The 23,841-nt window shown below is 43.3% G+C and overlaps 1 protein-coding gene across 2 annotated transcripts in view; it reads left to right on the top strand.

Annotated features, from left to right (window-relative positions):
- The first annotated feature begins 236 nt into the window (after positions 1-236).
- The window catches only part of LOC112263426 (MAP kinase-activated protein kinase 5), a 30,059-nt gene continuing 6,454 nt past the window's right edge, over positions 237-23,841 (top strand). The window contains exons 1-9 of one of the 2 annotated variants that reach the window (XM_042330724.1): positions 237-1,250; positions 13,882-13,955; positions 21,535-21,610; positions 22,111-22,208; positions 22,473-22,581; positions 22,863-22,952; positions 23,106-23,201; positions 23,306-23,386; positions 23,604-23,791. In XM_042330724.1, the coding sequence (XP_042186658.1) occupies positions 1,215-1,250; positions 13,882-13,955; positions 21,535-21,610; positions 22,111-22,208; positions 22,473-22,581; positions 22,863-22,952; positions 23,106-23,201; positions 23,306-23,386; positions 23,604-23,791 (848 nt within the window). In that variant the 5' untranslated portion in view covers positions 237-1,214. The remainder of the gene's footprint in view (positions 1,251-13,881; positions 13,956-21,534; positions 21,611-22,110; positions 22,209-22,472; positions 22,582-22,862; positions 22,953-23,105; positions 23,202-23,305; positions 23,387-23,603; positions 23,792-23,841) is intronic. The other variant, XM_042330725.1, reaches the window with a different exon arrangement.

Genomic DNA, 23,841 nt, shown 5'->3' with positions numbered 1-23,841 from the left:
GCATCATAAATAACTACTCGTTATTATTTGTAGGTCAGGTACAGTCACAATTTACCCTTGATACATTACGGTTTTGATCCTTTCAAACACCGCCAGAGATAGAGCACGGCCTCTTTGTTCTCGAATTGAACAGGATGGACCCCAAGGCCCAACAAATGTCAGTCTTTTTCCTGCCTGTTTTCATAAAAACGGCGCAAATGTGATAAGTGAACCGGGCTCAATCCTACTAATATATTTTACTATGATATTGAAAGGTTTCGTGATGACAATCCTCAAATATTTTGAATTGTAATGTCTTCAAATATGTATAATTTTCATCAGGCTTTCGTTATAGGCCGTTCTTGTTTAGTTAGACACAATTTTTCCTTTGACAAGAACCGTAGCTAGTTTGCTAGGGTTTAAGTCACTATACGATTAATCTTTATTATCGTTTAGCTAAGTGATATATAACCTGGATGACTATTCACTTTTACACTCGCTGGCAAATAATGGTTGGGACGGTTTGCTAGCAAGCCAGGCTCTTTTAGCGAGCTAATTAAGTTAGCGTCGACGAGTTTTGCTACTCGGCGAACCTCCCCCCGCTTCATGTTCACATGAGGTCTCTCAACAACGCATTTCACTTAGCCAGTTTGCTTGCATTTAACAGTAACGAACCCCGAGACGAAGGGTCACGCTAATTAACGTTAGCAGCTCATTAGACCGGTGCATGTCCTGTGGCTATCTTGCTACTGCTGTAGCTAGGCAAGTACAGTAGCTAAGTGCTCAAGCATAGCACTCGATGCTGGCTAAAAATAACCAACTCTTTGTCCCCCATTCAGCACCCCACCAAAAGTGGTGAGCTCGCCTATTAGAGCCCGTCCACGACTTTACATACAACCAGTTGGGACTTTGTCGCTCTACATGGTCGATACAGCCAAGTCAGGACGATCGGAAGAGGTTGGAGGCACTGTATTTTGTGAGACGAACTGGCATGAGGCATCTCTCTCCGGCTGGGTGTCTTCAAGTCGGGTTACCAAAGTAAACGCATTCAACTGGCTTTTTTTGACCGAACATCAAGCGTCATCCATGGCGTTGGCCTGTCACCAGTAGCTTGTTCCCGGCAGGGAAAACATTAGCTATTTAACATTAACAATACTGTTAAAGGACACCCCCTTTGTTCTGATTGTAAACTGTGAAAGAAATCATTTAAAGTTATTCTACCACAGTGGAACATCATGTCGGAGGATAACAACGCAGACAAATTCATCAAGGTACTGTAATGTTGATTCATTTGAATACAGAACAATTGTTTGCATGTTGGATGTGCTGCTAATGTTGTCATAAGGCTAGGGCTGGGAATTGCCAGGGACCTCAGGATACTTAGGTACCGATAAGATATGTATTGCGATTCTCACGATTATAGCTATATGTATTGCGATTCGAGGTTCCAAACATATTGCTGCAGAAGGACACGAGAGGCATGAGAGAACGAGTTTATCAGACATGGAAATAAGTGTTGAAAACAAATTGGCTCCATATTTAAAAGGAACATTTAGAACCAGCTATTAAGGAAAAATACAGAAGTTTTGGTGCAGATAGCTAGCGCAAAAATAATAGGATATTGTCAAAATGATATGATACGATTTATCGTCAGAAATAATATCCGGATATGTAACTTATCAATTCCTCCTGTCACTACATAATGTATTGGAATGTCACTTGATAAGAGTCAGATTGAACTTCAAAGACTAATGTCAGTTGTTTATTTCTATTGCAGACACATTTCGTTCCTCATGGTATGATATTGTTGTTTAAGAAGAAATGTTTCATGCATAACATACTCTTTTCAAATTACACATCTGACATGTTTTGGAAAGTTTACTTTTTCTTTCATCTCACATGAAACTTTCCTGGTTTGGTTTTCCACTTAAAGGAACACTCCACCCAAAAGTATATTTTGGTATTTATTTTATTAGTCCATAGTTGACATAGTCCCAAAATATTTGGATCAAATCTGCAATCAAGTTTTGAAGATATGTAACTTAAAAATACAGAGATCATCCCTGTATGATGCTGCAAAATGCGTCATGACTCTTGCTGTCCCCAGTCCACCTGGCCGTGCTGCTGCTCCAGTTTCAACTGTTCTGCCTACGGCTATGGAACCCTGACCTGTTCACCGGACGTGCTATTTGTCCCAGACCTGCTGTTTTCAACTCTCTAGAGACAGCAGGAGCGGTAGAGATACTCTCAATGATCAGCTATGAAAATTTGACATTTACTCCTGAGGTTCTGACCTGTTGCACCCTCGACAACTACTGTGATTATTATTATTTGACCATGCTGGTCATTTATGAACATTTGAACATCTTGGCCATGTTCTGTTATAATCTCCACCCGGCACAGCCAGAAGAGGACTGGCCACCCCTCATAGCCTTTCTAGGGAGTTTTTCCTAGCCTGCATATTGCTTGCTGTTTGGGGTTTTAGGCTGGGTTTCTGTACAGAACTTTGAGATATCAGCTGATGTAAGAATACATTTGATATGATCATAAGGGTATGATTTCTGTATTTTGAAAGTTACTTTTGGTCATGTAGTGTATGTATCAACCTGCTCGTTGAACATCTCATTCCAAAATCATCAAATCAAATTGTATTTGTCACATGCGCCTAATACAACAGGTGTAGACCTTACAGTGAAATGCTTACTTACAAGCCCTACACCAACATTGCATTTCAAAAATAGAGTTAAGAAAATATTTACTAAATAAGCTAAAGTAAAAAATAAGTTACACAAAATAACAATAACGAGGCTATATACATGGGGTACCTGTACCTGGTCAATGTACAGGTTAGTCAAGGTAATTTGCACATAAAGGTAGGGGTAAAGTTACTATGCATAGATAATAAACCGCGAGTAGCAGCAGTGTAAAAACAAGGGGGGGGGGTGTCAGTCAATGTAAATAGTCCAGGTGGCCATTTTATTAATTGATCAGCAGTTTTATGGCTTGGGGGTAGAAGCTGATAAGGAGCCTTTTGGACCTAGACATGGCGCTCCGGTACTGCTTGCCGTCTGACCATTTTTTGGGCCTAACTCTGACACCACTTGGTATATCGGTCCAGGATGGCAGGAAGCTTGGCTCCAGTGATGTACTGGGCTGTACGCACTACCTTACGGTTAAATGCCGAGCAGTTGCCATACAAGGCGGTGATGCAACCGGTCAGGATGCTCTTGAGGGTGCAGCTGTAGAACTTTTGAGGATCTGGTAACCCATGACAAATCTTTTAATTCTCCTGAGGGGGAAAAGGTGTTTTGTGCCCGGTTCACGACTATCCTGGTGTGTTTGGACCATGATAGTTTGTTGGTGATGTGGACACCAAGGAACTTGAAACTCTTGACCCGCTTCACTACAGACCCATTGATGTTAATGGGGCCCTGTTCTGCCCTCCTTTTCCTGTAGTCCATGATGGAGGGAGAGGTTGTTGTCCTGGCACTACGCTGCCAGGTCTCTGACCTCCTCCCTATAGGCTGTCTTGTCGGTGATAAGGCCTACCACTGTTGTGTTGTCAGCAAACTTAATGATGGTGTTGGAGTCATGCTTGGCCACACAGTCATGGGTTAACAGGGAGTACAGGAAGGGACTAAGCACGCACCCCTGAGGGGTTCCAGTGTTGAGAATCAGCGTGGCAGATGTTGTTGCCTACCCTTACCATCTGAGAGTGGCCCGTCAGGAAGTCCATGATTCAGTTGCAGAGTGAGGTGTTTAGTCCCAGTGTCCTTAGCTTAGTGATGAGCTTTGTGGCCAATATGGTGTTGAGCTGTAGTCATTGAACAGCATTCTCACATAGATATTCCTTTTGTCCATGTGGGAAAAGGCAGCGTGGAGTGCGATTGAGATTGCGTCATCTGTGGATCTGTTGGGACGGTATGCGAATTGGAGTGGGTCTATGGTTTCCGGGATGATGGTGTTGATGTGAGTCATGATCAGCCTTTCAAAGCACTTCATGGCTACCAATGTGAGTGCTACAGGGCGATAGTTATTTTGGCAGGGCATTAATATGGAGTTAATCCCTCCTTTGCTGCTATAACAGCCTTCACTCTTCTGCGAAGGCTTTCCACTAGATATTGGAACATTGCTGCGAGGACTTGCTTCCATTCAGCCACGAGAGCATTAGTGAGGTCGGGCACTGATGTTGGCCAATTAGGCCTGGCTCACAGTTGGCATTCCAATTATCTCAAAGATGTTCAATGGGGTTGAGATCAGGTCTCTGTGCAGGCCAGTCAAGTTCTTCCACACCGATCTAGACCAAACCATTTCTGTATGGACCTCGCTTTATGCATGGGGGCATTGTCATACTGAAACAGGAAAAGGCCATCCCCAAACTGTTGCCACAAAGTTGGAAACACAGAATTGTCTAGAATGTCATTTTATGCTGTAGTGTTAAGATTTCCCTTCACTGGAACTAAGGGGCCTAGCCCATACCATGAAAAACAGCCCCAGACCGTTATTCTTCCTACACCAATTGTACAGTTGACACTATGCAGGGGGGCAGGTAGCGTTCTCTTGGAATCCACCAAACCCAAATTTGTCTGTCGGACTGCCAGATGGTGAACCGTAATTCATTACTCCAGAGAACGCGTTTCCACTTCTCCAAAGTCCAATGGTGGCGAGCTTTACACCACTCCACCGACGCTTGGCATTGCACATGGTGATCTTAGGCTTGTGCACAGCTTCTCGGCCATGTAAGCCTATTTCATGAAGCTCCCGACGAACAATTATTGTGCTGACATTCCTTCCAGGTGCAGTTTGGAACTCGGTAGTGAGTGTTGCAACTAAGGACAGATTATTTTTACGCACTTCAGCCCTCTGTGGTCCAGTTCTGTGAGCTTGTGATGCCTATCACTTCACGGCTGAGCCGTTGTTGCTCCTAGACATTTCCACTTCACTATCATAGGATGACTACCTTTCCAACAAGTCAATTCGTCAAATTTCTGCCATGCTAGAGTTGCCCAGGTCAACTGTAAAATAAAATAATAAAATAAACCGCTTTTACAGTTGACCTGGGCAACTCTAGCATGGCAGAAATTTGACGAATTGACTTGTTGGAAAGGTAGTCATCCTATGATTGTGCCGTGTTGAAAGTCACTGAGCTCTTCAGTAAGGCTATTCTACTGCCAATGTTTGTCTATGGAGATTGCATGGCGGTGTGCTCAAATTTATACACGTCAGCAACGGAATTTGCAGAAATAGCCGAATCCGCTCATTTCAAGGGGTGCCCACAATAACAATAATAATATGCCTGCAATAATAGTTAACATGGTTTTTGAATGACTATTGTCTATTTTTATTTCATTTTATTTCACCTTTATTTAACCAGGCAGGCCATTTGAGAGCAAGTTCTCATTTGCAACTGCGACCTGGCCAAGATAAAGGAAAGCAGTGTGACAGAAACAACAACAGAGTTACACATAAACAAACGTACAGTCAATAACACTAGAAACATCTATGTACAGTGTGTGCAAATGTAGAAGATTAGGGAGGTAAGGCAATAAATAGGCAATGGAGGTGAAATAATTACAAGTGATAGATGTGCAGATGATGATGTGCAAGTACAGATACTGGGGTGCAAAGGAGCAAGAAGATAAATATCAATATGGGGATGAGGTAGTTGAGTGTGCTATTTACAGATTGGCTGTGTACAGGTTAGAGGTCGACCGATTAATCGGATTGGCCGATTTCAAGTTTTCATAACAATCGGAAATCGGTATTTTTGGGCGCCGATTTGCCAATTTACATTTTTTTTTTTGTTATACGTTTATTTTTTCTAGGCAAGTCAGTTAAGAACACATTCTTATTTTCAATGACGGCCTAGGAACGATGGGTTAACTGCCTTGTTCAGGGGCAGAACGACAGATTTTCACCTTGTCGGCTCAGGGGATCCAATCTTGCAACCTTACAGTTAACTAGTCCAATGCAATAACGACCTGCCTCTCTCTCGTTGAGACTGCCTGTTACGCGAATGCAGTAAGCCAAGGTAAGTTGCTAGCTAGCATTTAAACTTATAAAAAACAATCAATCATAATCACTAGTTAACTACACATGGTTGATGATATTACTTGATATCTAGCGTGTCTTGCGTTGCATATAATCTCACTGAGCATACAAGTATCTAAGTATCTGACTGAGCGGTGGTAGGCAGAAGCAGGCACGTAAACATTCATTCAAACAGCACTTTCGTGCATTTTGACAGCAGCTCTTCGTTGTGCGTCAAGCATTGCGCTGTTTATGACCTCAAGCCTATCAACTCCCGAGATGAGACTCGTGTAACCGAAGTGAAATGGCTAGCTAGTTAGCGCGCGCTAATTGTCGTTGAATACGAGAAGGACGGAAGCTATACTGTTACACTGGCAATACTAAAGTGCCTATAAGAACATCCAATAGTCAAAGGTTAATGAAATACAAATGGTATAGAGGGAAATAGTCCTATAATTCCTATAATAACTACAACCTAAAACTTTTTACCTGGGAATATTGAAGACTCATATTAAAAGGACCCACCAGCTTTCATATGTTCTCATGTTCTGAGCAAGGAACTGAAACGTTAGCTTTCTTACATAACACATATTGCACTTTTACTTTCTTCTCCAACACTTTGTTTTTGCATTATTTAAACCAAATTGAACGTTTCATTATTTACTTGAGGCTAAGTTGATTTTATTGATGTATTATATTAAGTTAAAATAAGTGTTCATTCAGTATTGTTGTAATTGTCATTATTACACAAAAAAAAACAACAGCTGATTAATCGGTATCAGCTTTTTTGGTCCTCCAATAATCGGTATCGGCGTTGAAAAATCATAGTCAGTCGACCTCTAGTACAGGTACAGTGCCCTACTCTGACAGCTGATGCTTAAAGTTAGAGATGGAGATACAAGACTCCAGCTTCAGTGCTTTTTGCAATTCTTTCAAATCATTGGCAGCAGAGAACTGGAAGGAAAGGCGGCCAGAGGATGACCAGTGAAATATACCTGCTGGAGCGCATGCTACGGGTGGGTGTTGCTATGATCTGAGATAAGGCGGGGCTTTACCTAGCAAAGACTTATAGATGACCTGGATCCAGTGGGGTTGGTGACGAATATGTAGCGAGGGCCAGCCAATGAGAGCATACAGGTTGCAATGGTGGGTAGCATATGGGGCTTTGGTAACAAAACGGATTTCAACCTGTGCATCCTGATCACGTCTGGTGTGGATGGACAAAATCAACATGCATGCGATTCCGACAATGAATCCACAGATGAAAGGTTAAACAGAGTTTGTTTCTAGTAATCTCTCCTCGCTCGCTTCTTCTTCTTTGGACTTTTATATGGAGGTTGGCAACCAACTTTAAGGTACATTACCGCTACCAACTGGACTGGAGTGTGGACGTCAGTTCATCTTTCAATCACCCACATTGGTAAAAACCAATGAGATGGGAAAGGCGGGACTTTAAGCGTGTCAAGCGTCACAAATATAATTAAAATAAGTTCTAAATATGCCTTCGGGGTAGTTCATGACCCTAAGGTGGCAACACATAAATTAAGGGATTTCAATATGTTTTTTTCCATTTATACTGTTCAGTCCAACTCCAAACAAAACCGTTTTTATCTATTTCTGCATTTACTGCACTTTTATTAATTATATAATTTCCACACTGTACATATTATTAGTTAAAATGATCAGTTAATTGAACTGTTGGAATCATTGAATATAATATAATTCTGTAGTTGGATTATAACGGGCAGCAGTGAGGAATTAATTAAAAAATATATATTTCATCTTTATTTAACCAGGTAGGCTAGTTGAGAACAAGTTCTCATTTGCAACTGCGACCTGGCCAAGATAAAGCATAGCAGTTCGACACATACAACAACACAGAGTTGCACATGAATTGAACAAAACATAGTCATACAATTAGAAAAAAAGAAAACAAAGTCTATATACAGTGAGTGCAAATTAGGTCATAAGGGAGTTAAGGCAATATATAGGCCATGGTGGCGAAGTAATTACAATATGGCAATTAAACACTGGAATGGTAGATGTGCAAAAGATGGATGTGCAAGCAGAGATACTGTGGTGCAAAAGGATCAAAATAAATAAATACAGTATGGGGATGAGGTAAATAGATGGGCTGTATACAGATAGGCTATGTACAGGTGCAGTGATCTGTGAGCTTCTCTGACAGCAGGTTCTTAAAGCTAGTGAGGGAGATGGGAATCTCCAGCTTCAGTGATTTTTTTTTTGCAGTTCGTTCCAGTCAGTGGCAGCAGAGAACTGGAAGGAAAGGCGACCAAAGGAGAAATTCGCTTTAGGGGTGACCAGTGAGATATACCTGCTGGAGCGTGTGCTACGAGTGGGTGCTGCTATGGTGACCATCGAGCTGAGATAGGGTGGGGCTTTACCTAGCAGAGACTTGAAGATAACCTTTAGCCAGTGGGTTTGGCGACGAGTATGAAGCAAGGGCCAGCCAACGAGAGCGTACAGGTCGTAGTGGTGGGTATTATATGGGGCTTTGGTGACAAAACGGATGGCACTGTGATAGACTGCATCCCGTTTGCTGAGTAGAGTGTTGGAGGCTATTTTATAGATGACATCGCCAAAATCAAGGATCGGTAGGATAGTCAGTTTTACAAGGGTATGTTTGGCAGCATGAGGGAAGGAAGCTTTGTTGCGAAATAGGAAGCCGATTCTAGATTTAATTTTTGATTGGAGATGCTTAATGTGAGTCTGGAAGGAGAGTTTACAGTCTAGCCAGACACCTAGGTATTTGTTGTTATCCACGTATTCTAAGTCAGAGCCGTCCAGAGTAGTGATGCTGGATGTGTGGGCAATGAACGGTTGAATAGCATGCATTTAGTTTTATTTGCATTTAAGAGCAGTTGGAGGCCACGGAAGGAGAGTTGTATGGCATTGAAGCTTGTCTGGAGGTTAGTTAACACAGTGTCCGAAGAAGGGCCAGAAGTATACAGAATGGTGTCGTCTGCGTAGAGGTGGATTAGAGAATCACCAGCAGCAAGAGCGACATCATTGATGTATACAGAAAAGAGAGTCTGCCCGAGAATTGAACCCTGTGGCACCCCCATAGAGACTGCCAGAGGTCCGGACAACAGGCCCTTTGATTTGACACACTGAGCTTTATCAGAGAAGTAGTTGGTGAACCAAGCGAGGCAATCATTTGAGAAACCAAGGCTGTTGAGTCTGCCAATAAGAATGTGGTGATTGACAGACTCGAAAGCCTTGGCCAGATCGATGAATACAGCTGCACAGTAATGTCTCTTATCGATGGCGGTTATGATATCGTTAAGGACCTTGAGCGTGGCTGAGGTGCACCCATGACCAGCTCGGAAACCAGATTGCATAGCGGAGAAGGTACGATGTGATTCAAAATGGTCAGTAATCCATTTATTTACTTGGCTTTCGAAGACCTTAGAGATGCAGGGTAGGATAGATATAGGTCTGCAGCAGTTTGGGTCTAGAGTGTCTCCCCCTTTGAAGAGGGGGATGACCGCGGCAGCTTTCCAATGTTTGGGAATCTCAGACGATACGAAAGAGAGGTTGAACAGGCTAGTAATAGGGGTTGCAACAATTTCTGCAGATAATTTTTAGAAAGATTGTCCAGATTGTCTAGCCCGGCTGATTTGTAGGGGGTCCAGATTTTGCAGCTCTTTCAGAACATCAGCTATCTGGATATGGGTGAAGGAGAAATGGTGGGGGCTTGGGCGGGTTGCTGTGGAGGGTGCCGGGCAGTTGACTGGGGTAGGGGTAGCCAGGTGGAAAGCATGGCCAGCCGTAGAGAAATGCTTATTGAAATTCTCAATTATAGTGGATTTGTCGGTTGTAACAGTGTGTCCTAGCCTCAGAGCAATGGGTAGCTGTGATGAGGTGCAATTATTCTCCATGGACTTTAGTGTTCCAGAACTTTTTGGAGTTTACTGCAGGATGCAAATTTCTGTTTAAAAAAGCTAGCCTTAGCTTTCCTAACTGCCTGTGTGTATTGGTTCCTAACTTCCCTGAAAAGTTGCATATCATTGGGGCTATTCGATGCTAATGCAGAACGCTACAGGATGTTTTTGTGCTGGTCAAGGGCAGACAGGTCTGGAGTGAACCAAGGGCTATATCTATTCCTGGTTCTACATTTTTGGAATGGGGCATGCTTATTCAAGATGGTAAGGAAAGCACTTTTAAAGAATTACCAGGCAACCTCTACTGACGGAATGAGGTCAATATCCTTCCAGGATACCCGGGCCAGGTCGATTAGAAAGGCCTGCTCGCTGAATTGTTTTAGGGAGCGTTTGACAGTGATGAGGGTTGGTCTTTTGACCGCATAACCATTACGGACGCAGGCAATGAGGCAGTGATCGCTGAGATCCTGGTTGAAGACAGCAGAGGTGTATTTAGAGGGCAGGTTGGTTAGGATGATATCTATGAGGGTGCCCGTTTTTATAGATTTGGGGTTGTACCTGGTAGGTGCATTGATAATTTCTGTGAGATTGAGGGCATCAAGCTTAGATTGTAGGATGGCCGGGGTGTTAAGCATGTCCCAGTTTAGGTCACATAACAGCACGAGCTCTGAAGATAGATGGGGGGGCAATCAATTCACATATGGTGTCCAGGGCACAGCTGGGGGCAGAAGGTGGTCTATAGCAAGCGGCAGCGGTGAGAGACTTGTTTCCGGAAAGGTGGATTTTTAAAGAAGCTCATTGTTTGGGCACAGACCTGGATAGTAAGACAGAACTCTGCAGGGTCTCTGCAGGTTATCAGTAGATTGCAACTCCGCCCCCTTTGGCAGTTCTATCTTGTCAGAAAATGTTATAGTTAGGGATGGAAATTTCAGGGTTTTTGGTCTTCCTAAGCCAGGATTCAGACACGGCTAGGACATCCGGGTTGGCAGAGCGTTCTAAAGCAGTGAATGAAACAAACTTAGGGAGGAGGCTTCTAATGTTAACATGCATGAAACCAAGGCTTTTATGGTTACAAAAGTCAACAAATGAGAGCTCCTGGGGAATGGGAGTGGAGCTAGCCACTGAAGGGCCTGGATTAACCTCTACACCACCAGAGGAACAGAGGAGAAGTGGGATAAGGGTACAGCTAAAGGATATAAGAACTGGTCGTCTAGTACATTCGGAACAGAGAGTAAACGGAGCAGGTTTCTGTGCATGGTAGAATAGTTAAGGCATAATGTACACACAGGTTTGGTAGGAGGTGAATACAGTGGAGGTAAACCTGTGCATTGAGTGACGATGAGAGATATTGTCTCTAGAAACATAATTTAATCCAGGTGAGGTCACCACGTTTGGAACTAAAGGGTTAGCTAAGGCGTATTGTGCAGGGCTAGAGGCTCTACAGTGAAATAAGGCAATAATCACTAACCAAAACAGTAATGGTCAAGGCATATTGACATTAGGGAGAGGCATGCGTAGCCGAGTGATCATAGGGGTCCAATGAGTAGCTCGGTGGGCTAGAGACACGGCGATTCAGACAGCTAGCGGGACGGGGCTAGCAAGCTAGCAGAAGGTCCTTAGAGGGACGTCGCGACGGAAGAAGTCTGTTGTAGCCCCCTCGTGCTGTTACGTCGGCAGAGTAGTCGTGATGGATCAGCAGGGCTCTGTGTGTTAAAAGGGTCCAGGCTAATTGACAAAATAGGTATAGTGGCCAAAGAATTTGTCCGATGGGCCTCTTCAGCTAACAGTCCGATATGCTCTAGACAGCTAGCGGGCCGCGGCTAGCAGATGGGCATTCAGGGGACGTCATGATGGAGGGGCCAGTTGAAAACCCCCCTCGGGCAGATTACGTCTGTAGTCCAGACGTGATGCATCAGCTGGGCTCAGTGTCGGCAGTGAAGGGGGTCCAGGCCAATTGGCAAAATAGGTATTGTAGCCCAAGAAGTGGCTGATGGACTTCTTCGGCTTTCCGGGAGATGGGCCTAGCAAAGGCTAGCTCCAGGCTAATTGGTTCTTGCTCCGGGACAGAGACGTTAGCCATGAGTGGCCACTCGGATAGCATCTAGCTAGCTGCGATGATCCAGGTGAAAAGGTTCAGAGCTTGCGGTAGGAATCCGGAGATATGGAGAAAAACAAGTCCGATTTGCTCTGGTTTGAGTCGCGCTGTGCAGACTGGAAAGAGTTGTCCGGGCTAAAGGTTAGCTGATGACCGCTAGCTGACTACTAGCTAGTAGTTAGTTAGCTGGCTAGCTTCTGTTGGGGGTTCCGGTTCAAAAGAAAAGAAAATAGCAGATCCATACCACATTGGGTGAGGTGAATTGCAGGAGAGTATGTTGAAGTTGAGGTTAAGAAAAATATAAAAAGATATACACGAGACGGGACAAGAGGAGGACAAAGGTGTCTGACTGCTACGCCATCTTGGATAAAAATTACAGAATAGGAACCAAAGTTTTCGTCAGTGTTTCCAGGTGACCCTAATTAGGTGTTAAGTTACATGTTTGCATACTTCATGTAGCTAGCTAGCCAATATATTCATCCTTATTCCTATCTGATTTGATACTGTTACACAAACATGCTTATCTAGGCCTACGTCAGCACTGGTACTAGGCGGTATTAGATAACTAAGTTTGCTCTGACTCTTAGTACACTTACCAAGCTAGCTAACTAGCGATTAACATTAGCAGCTAACAAATTATTTTAGCAACACCTTGCTAAGACAAACTAGCAAACAGTAGTTTGCAGACAGTAAGATACACAAAGGAATAGTGTAATTATAGAATGCTTGTGGAAAGCAGCATGTCACCAACAATTATGCATCCATCTGACCATGCAGAGTGATCGAGCAACTGCTCTCTCCTTGAGTGTTGGGGGCAGGGTTTGGTGTAGTTGGGGGCAGGGTTTGGTGTAGTTGGGGGCAGGGTTTGGTGTAGCTCGGGTAGGCTAGTGGTTAGAGCGTTGGACTAGTAACCGAAAGGTTGCAAGTTAAAATCCCCTAGCTGACAAGGTAGAAGGTTCTGATTGGAGAGGTGCCGTTTGCATTGCCGAGCAGTGAACAAGAACATATGAAATCCAGATTTTAGATGCTATGTTTTGGTCTGGCTTTGCGCGGACATGTTTCCTCTACTTGGAATCCATTTTCGAAATAATTTTAAAAGGTTCCTAAATTTGGGCTAGGGTATTATAGACTAATTAGCCTACCAGATGCTTTTAGCTGGAAACACTTTAATGTATTAAGGCTATGTACCGCCCTGTGAAGTGTGAACCCCCTTTCCTCTCTCCAGGTTTGTCTTAAATGTTACCCAGCCAGCCTCCCAGTGTGGACCTCTAATAATCCGCAGACAACCCCTCAGCTGCCTGGCCTAGTCTCCCCTGCTCTTCTCCACTACACTTAGTGTGTCATTGGGCATCCATATCAGCCATAATATCTTATCCAAGTGGCCCCTGCTCACACAGCTGGGTTAGAATGTGCTAAGGATGGGAGAGAGGGTGGGTTTTTGAAATAGCGTTTCACCGAGAATTGGAACACAGCTTGAGCCAGACTGCACACCAAAAGCTTCAAGGGCCAGAATGGTCCACTAGACTGAAAAGGAAATGCTTCAAGTGGCAATTGAGTTTACCCTAAGCATTTAGGCTTTTAAAAACAACTCTTCCCTTGCTGTTTGTCAAATATGCTGTAGCTAGCCATAGGATAGAATTGTTAGAAGCAGAGCCCAGAGGTAAGGGATAGGTCTCTGGTCCAAGAAAAGCCTTGAGTAATTGTTATGCGTTACAATTCGGTCCAAGTGTCAACACAACAGGAGCTTGACCTAGCAAAAGAGGGATTAGCCAATATTAACTGTGAACAGGGATGCTGCTGCCTATACTTGTTTAGTGTGTGACATTTTTCCAATATCTATCTCTTGTGTTTGTCCTCCTCCCCCTCTCTTAGGAGACCTCCATCTTGGAAGAGTACAACATTAACTGGACACAGAAGCTCGGGGCAGGGATCAGTGGACCTGTTAGGTGAGCATTCTTCTGAGTTTGCCCTATTTTGCCTAGTTTGCCCAGGGATACTAACTAATTTGTAGGAGATGCATAAATTATTGCATATTAGGCCTGCAGATGAGGTTGAAGAGTGGTCCTCCAGAGGAGTCCAGTGCTCTTAGACTGGATGGGGACTAGTGTTAAAGGTGGTGTCACTCAGTGTGTTTACAGTGCTAGGGCTGGGAATTGCCAGGGACCTCACGATACAATATTGTGCCGATACGATATGTATCGTGATTCTCACGATTCTATATACTCCGATTCAATATTGCAAACTTCTACAGATGCACCATCAATAGCATTCTGTAGGGCTGCCACCTGGTACGCAAACTACACCGCCCACAAGCGCATGACTCTACAGAGGGTGTTCCGGTCTGCCCAACGGATCACCGGGGGTAAACTGTCTGCCCTCCAGGACATCTACAGCACCTGGTGTCATAGGAAGGCCAAGAAGATCATCAAGGACCTGAGCCATGGCCTGTTCACCATGCTACTATTTAGCAGACAGAGACAGTACAGGTGTATCAACGCCGTGACCGAGAAACTAGAAAACAGCTTTGATCTCCAGGCCATCAGTCTGTTGAACAGCCATTACTAGCCAGCCACCGCATGGTACTCTGCCTGGCAACTTAGACTGCTGCCCCATGTATGAAGAGATATTGAACACTGGTCATTTTTACAATGTTGACATACGCACTTAATATGTATACTGAACAAAATTATAAATGCAACAGGTAAAGGTGGTCCCATTTTCATGAGCTGAAATAAGTGTGTGTATGTATATACACTACCGTTCAAAAGTTTGGGGTCACTTAGAAATGTCCTTGTTATTTTGAAGATAAGCAGATTTTTTTTGTCCATTAAAATAACATCAAATTGATCAGAAATACAGTGTAGACATTGTTAATGACTATTGTAGCTGGAAACAGCTGATTTTATAATTTTTTAAAACATTTATTTAATTTTTTTGAAATATCTAGAGGCGTACCAAGGCCCATTATCAGCAACCATCCAATGGCACATTGTGTTCGCTATTATTATTATTTTTTTTTTACCTTTATTTAACTAGGCAAGTCAGTTAAGAACAAATTCTTATTTTCAATGACAGCCTAGGAACAGTGGGTTAACTGCCTGTTCAGGGGCAGAACGCCAGATTTGTACCTTGTCAGCTCGGGGATTTGAACTTGCAACCTTCCAGTTACTAGACCAACGCTCTAACCACTAAGCTACCCTGCCTCCCCTAATCCAAGTTTAACATTTTAAAAGGCTAATTAATCATTAGAAAACCCTTTTGCAATTATGTTGGCACAGATAAACTGTTGTGCTGATTTAAAGAAGCAATTAAACTGGCCTTCTTTAGACTAGTTGAGTATCTGGAGCGTCATCATTTGTGGGTTCTATTACAGGCTCAAAATGGCCAGAAACAAAGAACTTTCTTCTGAAACTCATCAGTCTATTCTTGTTCTGAGAAATGAAGGCTATTCCATGCGAGAAATTGCCAAGAAACTTCGACAGCTGCATCATGCTTGGGTAGCCAGTGCCACATCACCTCCTTATTCAGAGGTCTCCGCAGTGGCTCACACACTTCAGAGAGGCGCGGCATGACCTTGGAGAGAGAGAGTTCACAACATCTATGAACCTCTGCACTGCCTTGTTGTCTTTGGGGTGGGGCATGTCCTGGATTGCCTGATTGTCTCTGGGTCTGGTCTGAGGCCCTCTGCAGACAGGATGTGGCAATGGAAGCGGACCTCTCTGACTTTCTATCACTTTAGCATCATGGTCTCGGATTGCCTCATCTGTTTCTCCACAGATGATGATAAGTTTGTCATCCGCAATAGGCTCATGGTCAATCAGGAGTCCCCCCCCCACAGGTACGCCTGTTTTTGCGTGCTTTTGGCTGCTTGTACAGTACATCATCAAATGTCGGCATTATGTACAGTGCATTCGGAAAGTATTCTTACCCCTTGACTTTTTCTACATTTTGTTACGTTACAGCCTTATTCTAAAATTGATTAAATTGTTTTTTCCCCCTCATCAATCTACGCACAAATACCACATAATATTAAGTCTGTCTGGTAACAGTAATGTTAGTGATTTACCGTTATGTGTTTTGAAGGACTCTGTTGCTATCTATATATGACAACTGAAATGCTGAATTGTTTCAATGAGCACTTTGTATCATCTGGTAGGCTGTTTGATTCAGTGTCCTCTGTCTCTGTACAACCCTGTGTGAATGAACCAGTGAGAGCTGGTCAAACTTTTAGCTTTTTGCCATTCTCAGTGCAGGTGGTACATAATAAAGCCCTGAAATCCTTCGATCAGAGAAAGCCTGCAGGTCCTGATCTTTTGGATCCCTGCTTTTTAAATCTGGCAGCTGATTTCATAGCTGAACCAATTGCATCTCTGTTCAATCTAACCCTGGAATGTCATTACATTCCAAAGATCTGGAAATCAGAATTTGTCCTACCACTTTTAAAAGGGGGAGATCCAACTCTTTAAAATAATTATAGGCCAATCTCAAAAGCTGTCACCCCTGGTGAAAATACTTGAAACCCTTGTAAGTGTACAGCTAAAATAGTTTTTATTTACTAACTCTATTTTATCAATGTACCAATCGGGCTTCAGGAAGAAGCATAGCACAATTACAGCAGCCATGAAGGTTTTAAATGATATCACTGAAGCCCTTGACAAAAAACAGCAGTGTGTCTCACTTTTTATTGATCTCTCAGGCTTTTGATACAGTTGATCATGCTATACTAAGGCAGAGATTGTCGAGTGTAGGTCTTTCGGAGCATGCTGTAGTTTGCAAACTATCTGTCTGATAGAACTCTGTGCACTCAATTTGATGGGCATTTGTCTGTTAAATTGTCAGTCTTGAATGGTGTGCCCCAAGGCGCTGGATTTGGTCCTCTCTTATTCACTATTTATATAAATGATTTAGACACAACTTCAATTTTATGCTGATGATACTGTTATTTACTGTTGTGCCTCGTCTCTTACAAAAGCTTTCCAGATCATGCAAACTTTTTATACTGTTCAACATACCTTGTGTCAATTGAAGTTTATCCTCAATACTGACTAAACTAATGGTGTTTTCTAATGCAAGAAATAGACCTCTGAACCTTTCACCTATTACTACCTGTCAGGGCAAGGAGATTGAGGTTGTAACCTCATATAAATATCTTTTGAATTTTAATTGATGACGGCCTCTTAAATTGCATATTCAACAACTTACAAAAATATTGAAGCTGAAATTGGGATTTTATTTTAGGAATAAGGCCTGTTTTTCGTTTGAAGCCAGAAGGAGGCTAGAATCAGCTACATTTATGCCTTTACTAGACTATGGGGATATTTTATATATGAATGCTTCCGCTCAGTGTTTGAGATCAATTGACACTCTTTACCATGGCACTTAGATTTATTTTAAACTGCAAAATCCTTACGCACCACTGCACTTTGTATACCAGGGTTGGCTGGCCTTCTCTAGTCACTTGTAGGCTCAGTCACTGGTATACTTTTATTTACAAAGCCATTTTGGGTTTACTACCTTTTTTTATTGTTCAGAAATGTGGTGGGTACTCTCTTCGTTCGCTGTACTTTATCCTGCTAACTGTTCCAAATGTCCGAATTGAATTTGGTAAAAGGGCTTTTATGTACTCTGCGCCATCGTCTTGGAAGACCTTACAAAATACTTTTAAACTGGAAGAACTTGTCCCGATTGGTGTTTATAAATCACTGATGAAGGATTTTGAGGCTGATTCCCTGACCTGTCAATGTTTTTAATTTGATGTTTTATACTTTTGTGAGTTCAATGGTTTTTACTAGATTACTTGTAGTTTTTCATGTTGTCTGTCTGTAATTTTTTTTAAATGACTTGGTGCTGCCTATCTTGGCCAGGGCGCTCTTGAAAAATAGATTTTAATCTCAATGAGCCCTTCCTGGTTAAATAAAGGTTAAATAAATAAATGACAAAGCAAAAACGGGTTTTTAGACATTTTTGCAAATGTATAAAAAAATAAATCAACTGACATTTACATAAGTACTGACTCTTTCCTCAGTACTTTGCTGAAGCACCTTGGCAGCGATTACGTCCTTGAGTCTTCTTTGGTATGATGCTACAAGCTTGGCACACTTGTATTTGGGGAGTTTCTCCCATTCTTCTCTGCAGATCCTCTGAAGCTCTGTCAGGTTGGATGGGCAGTGTCGCTGCACAGCTATTTCCAGGTCTCTCAAGAGATGTTCAATCGCCTTTCAAGTCCGGGCTCTGGCTGGGCCACTCAAGGACATTCAGAGACTTGTCCCGAAGCCACTTCTGCTTTGTCTTGGCTGTATGCTTAGGGTCGTTGTTCTGTTGGAAGGTGAACCTTCACCCGAGTCTGAAATCCTGAGCGCTCTGGAGCACGGTTTTCATTAAGGATCTCTCTGTACTTTGCTCCATTCATCTTTCCCTCGATCCTGACTAGTCGCCCAGTCCCTGCCTCTGAAAAACATCCCTACAGCATGATGCTGCCACCATCTTTCCTCCAGACGAGATGCTTAGCATTCAGGCCAAGGAGTTCAATCTTGGGTTCATCAGACCAGAGTATTGTTTCTCATGGTCTGAGAGTCCTAGGATCCGAGGAAACCTTACACCATCCCTACGGTGAAGCGTGGTGGCAGCTGTGGGGATGTTTTTCCAGTGGCATGGACTGGTAGACCAGTCAGGATCTAGAGAAAGATGAACGGAGGAGTGTACCATAAAGGCCTGATTGGTGGAGTGCTGCAGAGATGGTTCTGGAAGGTTCTCCCCTCTCCAGAGGAACTGGGCGGCCAGCTCTAGGAAGAGTCTGGGTGTTTCCAAACCTTTTCCATTTAAGAATGACGGAGGCCACAGTTTTTTGGCGACATTCAATGATGCATACATTTTTTTGTACCCTTCCCCAGATCTGTGCCTCGACACAATCCTGTCTCGGAGCTCTACGGACAGTCCTCATAGTGCATGTCAGAACAAAAACCAAGCTGTCAACTGTGGAAACATTTTGTATAGACAGGTGTGTGCCTTTCCAAATCTTGTCCAATCATTTGAATTTACCACAGGTGGACTCCAATCAATTTGTATAAACACATCAAGAATGATCAATGGAAACAGGATGTACCTGAGCTCAATTTCGAGTCTCATAGCAAAGGGTCTGAATACCTATGTAAATAAGGTATCTGTTTTTATTTGTAATACATGTAATCCATTTTAGATTCTGTTTTTTTGACAATCACCATGTTGCTAATCCAGTCGGTAGGCTCTGTGACAGTGGCTAGGTGGCCATCCCTCTCATGTTTGTCCGCTGCCTTCAGGGCCACAGTCTCATTTCTTGGGGCACACTGCACCGGTGTGATGCTGTTGTCGAGCTCGAAGTGGATGTCACCTTGTAGTGACTATTGAAAATGTCACCCGGTAGTGAGTCGTTGAAAACATCCTGGTATGTAGTAACAAGGTGCTGCTTAGTTAATGTCCCTTAACCTCCCTGTTATACCTTGTGCAGTTCTGCAGGGATAGTGAAGTGTATTAACCCAATTTGCTTGCATGTTGAGCCTTTCTCATTGGCCTCTACAATCTCAGTCAATTCTATGTTTGCTCCCCTGACCACACACACTGTTCTCCACAGTCATACTTAGTTCATTGTCTCACCTGAATATATCTTCAGTTTGGTTTTGCTGAAGATAAGGTTAATCTTGTCCTTTATGCTCATCATGTCACAGGTTGCTCCTGAGTATAATTGACACTGCTTTTCTCCATTGTGCAGTTGTAGGCTGACAATAAAAAAAATTCCCCTGTGCATGCATTGCTCCTGGTTGAATAGATATGTCCATTATTTCCATTCTCCAGTTCCTCTTCCAGGGCTGGGGTATCCACTGTGTTTAGTTGGCATGAGGCTTGTTTCTTCCTGCACATTTTTGCTAATTGATTTACAATTTCACACAGACGTCAAGCCTTACTATAGGCTGGGCATAGCTCCCGTCCTCGTCTGTGATTGTTGCCGCAGTATCTGCATGTCCCAGGGCTTTCCCCTGCTGTACTCAATTGATGTTGGGTTTTTTCTTGCTTAAGTGTAGACCGCCGTCGGGGTCGCCATCCGTTGATGCTGTTGTCCCCTGATCTGTCCTGCGTCATTCTCCTATCTGTCAACACTGCAGCCCGGGCATATCTCAATGGCAGAGGCTGGAGTGAGCACCCTCATCAGCAATCCCAAACACCACTCTGTCCCTTATCAGCTCATCTATTAATTGTCCATAGTCGTAAGAGGCTGCTTTCTCTTAATCGGGTCACAAAAGCATCAATTGACTCACCCTCTTGTCTGCAGGTGCTGAAAATGAAGTGTTCAAAGATAAAAGAAAATATACAAGTTATATACAAGTTGTGTTTGTAGATGGGATGAGACTCACTGCCCATCACTCTTCTCAGTGTTGCTGCCTGCACTTCAGCTGATTTTTCATATAATCCAGAGGCTAGCAGATCGTCTTCAAACTCGGCCATAAAATTAACACAGTTATTGCCTAAATCGTCAGTCATTTTAGTTTCAGCTGGCGGCGGGATGTTGGTAGCCATGCTGACACTGTATGCGAGCTAGTTAACAAGAAACAAATTGCTAGTTAACTAGCTTGCTGCTAATGCTGATGCCAAAACCTTGATATCCTAAGGTACTTACAGCAGCAGTGCACTGCAGACTCCAGCAAAGTGATGTACACTTATTTTGGGTTCAGTTACTTCTGACACCATGTTTGTGTGATAATAATGGCTCAGAGCTTTGAGAATACTTCAGTCATGTTAACATGGAAACCATGGAATGCCGCGACGGCCCAGAATGGAACCATAGTACATAAAGTTCAGTACACCTGAAGGCCAATAGGTGGGGACCTAGTCCCTCTAACAGGTGGACTATTCCTTGTAACATCTGTCTGTCTCTGGTATTTCACTCCTACTGATCTTTGGTTGAAGCAAAATGTACCTCCAGGATAGGCTAGACTTAATTCGTAATGTAATCTGAGTTTAGGAGCAGAGGTTTTGATTGAATATTTTGGTCCTCGTTGGGGACTGTATTTGTTTCTAGGAACAAATTTTATCCTACTAGCCTAGTACTGGTATTAGGCCTACTTTTATTTAAATCTGCAAAATGTAACTTTTTGGGCGACACGACCAAATGCGAGTTATAGATCTGTAATTCTCATTGAAGTCTAAGAAGCAGTAGATCTGTTCAGTGTGCGCCATATCTATGCTTTCCGTTAGGTTTTTGTGTCTTTTACTTTTATTTCCAGCTGGTGTACAAAACTGAAAGTATTTTTTTATTATGAAAAATATCTTACTGCAGTTTAGATGGTAAAATGATTCTCTACACAATGACTGCTTGTTTTTATCACAAACTGAAAGTCGGCAACTATTCCAATTTTACCAAGCAGGAAATGGAGGAGCGATTTCTGCATATTGCACATTTAACTTAATAATAGAGTGGACTACCGTGCACCATGAAAAAATGCCTCAGTATTTTTATATTGAATATATATTAAATGTTTATTTTCCCCTCCAAAGAGTTTGTGTGAAGAAGTCGACTCAGGAACGATTGGCCCTGAAAATCCTAATTGATCGTCCCAAGGCCCGAAATGAGGTTTGAACCATTGTTTTACTTTTCCGATTGTCTTTTGTACGTCCTTGTCTGTTTGTCGTCTGTGCTGTCGGTGTCTGTTTGGTCAGCGTTGAGTCTCCTGTGTCTACGTTCCAAAGGACATCCTATTCCCTATGTAGTGTATTACTTTTAACCAGGGCTCTAGGGCTAAAAATAGTGCACTATATAGGGAATAGTGTTCCATTCGGGGGCATGCACTTTGTCTCGTCTTTCGTCATTGTGTGTCTTGTCTTATCTCCACTCTTCAACTAATACTCAGGGTGGCTGTGTCTGTCACTCACCCACCCAATGTCATCACCAGCCCACGACATACTTCCCTGATAAAGCACCTCCAGTTGATCAGCTGCGTGAGGTGAAGTCGAAACGAGCAATGCAGTCACATGTCACCCTCCCTCCCAAATTGACCCACTACTACTGTTTACTTTGTGCGTCAGGCATCTTACTGAGTCTACCTTTAACTCCCTGTTCTGTCCATGATTCAGGTGCGGCTCCACATGATGTGTGCTACACACCCCAACATTGTGCAGATTATGGAGGTGTACGCCAATAGTGTGCAGTTTCCTCACGAATCCATTCCAAGGTGAGGAGGAGCAAGTCCAATGTACCAGTACATACAGCATGTTATTGACGGGCTCATTTGAAACACATGTGAATGTTTTTATCGAATTGCTACATAGTGTATTTACGTGTTATGCTCCTGCACCTAGTGTTCGTGTATCTGTTTAAATGTAACAACAGGTAACCATGACATTCAGATGTAACAACAAAACAAAAACTTTACCCCAGATTTGAGTAGAGGAAAATGCCTTGATTGCCTTAATTTTCCACTTCCATGTGGCTGCAGAGCGAGGTTACTGATCGTCATGGAGATGATGGAGGGAGGTGAGCTGTTCCACAGGATCAGTCAGCACAGACACTTTACAGAGAAGATGGCTAGCCAGGTCACCAAACAGGTAACCCTAAAATTCCTCTGTGGTATAGTTGGTAGACCAAAGTGCTTGCAACACCAAGGGTCGATTCCTATTGGGGCCACCCATATGGAAAATATATGCACGCATGACTAAGTCACTTTGGATAAAAGTGTTTGCTAAATGGTGTGTATTAGATTTATGCACATTCAAACGTGACAAATTCCTCCTCTCAGGCTTCTAATGCACCCGTGTATTAATAACATAACTTCCTGTGAACGTTGTGTAGCTGAGCCGATGTCTGAGTTTCCTCTGTCCCCCATCAGATCGGCCAGGCCCTGGAATACTGTCACTCACTGAATATTGCACATCGAGACCTGAAACCAGAGAACCTGCTCTTCAAGGATAACTCCCTGGTGAGGGGATAGATGGACTTACGGGGAAATGTGCATGCGCACACACCGAGCTCTTACTACAGCTGTCTAGTAATAGGCTACAACAAGCACGTTGCAAGAGTCCTTTCACCTTTTTAGGAAATATGTTCTGACGTTCTCCCTTTCATGTTCTAGGATGCACCGGTGAAGTTGTGCGATTTTGGATTTGCAAAGATTGACCAGGGGGACTTGATGACCCCACAGTTCACTCCTTACTACGTTGCACCTCAGGTAAGGATGGGTGCTCTGCTCAGTTCTGACACCAGGTTGGGGAGCATTTAACAAAAAAAAAAAAGTCTTTCTTCAATGAGTGTCGTCTTCTCCTCTCACCCTAGGTACTTGAGGCTCAAAGGCGACACCAGAAGGAAAAGTCTGGAATAATACCTACCTCACCCACCCCATACACCTATAACAAGGTGAGCAACTACCCTACCTCAGCCACGACAAACCATTATCCCACAAATGGCAGCATCTATTTGTTTTTAAGAATTTACAAAAACATCTCGCAAGCATCTTCGCATGCTGCAACATATTTCCACTATATGACATCAGTGTTGTTTGCAGGGTTGTGTCAAGTTCTCTTTCTCTATCCCTATGGCCTGGCTCATTCACTTTCCCTTGCTGTGCGTACAGAGCTGTGACCTGTGGTCCATGGGGGTGATCATCTACGTGATGCTGTGTGGCTACCCTCCCTTCTACTCCAAGCACCACAGCCGCACCATCCCCAAGGATATGCGCAAAAAGATCATGACGGCCAGCTTTGACTTCCCCGAGGACGAGTGGAGCCAGATCTCTGAAATGGCTAAGGACATTGTCCGCAAGTACGTCCCTACAGCAGGTCTTACTGTGTATGCGCCAAGGATATTGTCCT

Source organism: Oncorhynchus tshawytscha, linkage group LG12 (genome assembly GCF_018296145.1).
Source record: "Oncorhynchus tshawytscha isolate Ot180627B linkage group LG12, Otsh_v2.0, whole genome shotgun sequence".
Taxonomy (NCBI): domain Eukaryota; kingdom Metazoa; phylum Chordata; class Actinopteri; order Salmoniformes; family Salmonidae; genus Oncorhynchus; species Oncorhynchus tshawytscha.
The sequence above is the reverse complement of the archived record's forward strand: the minus strand, read 5'-3'. Positions and strand labels throughout refer to the sequence as shown.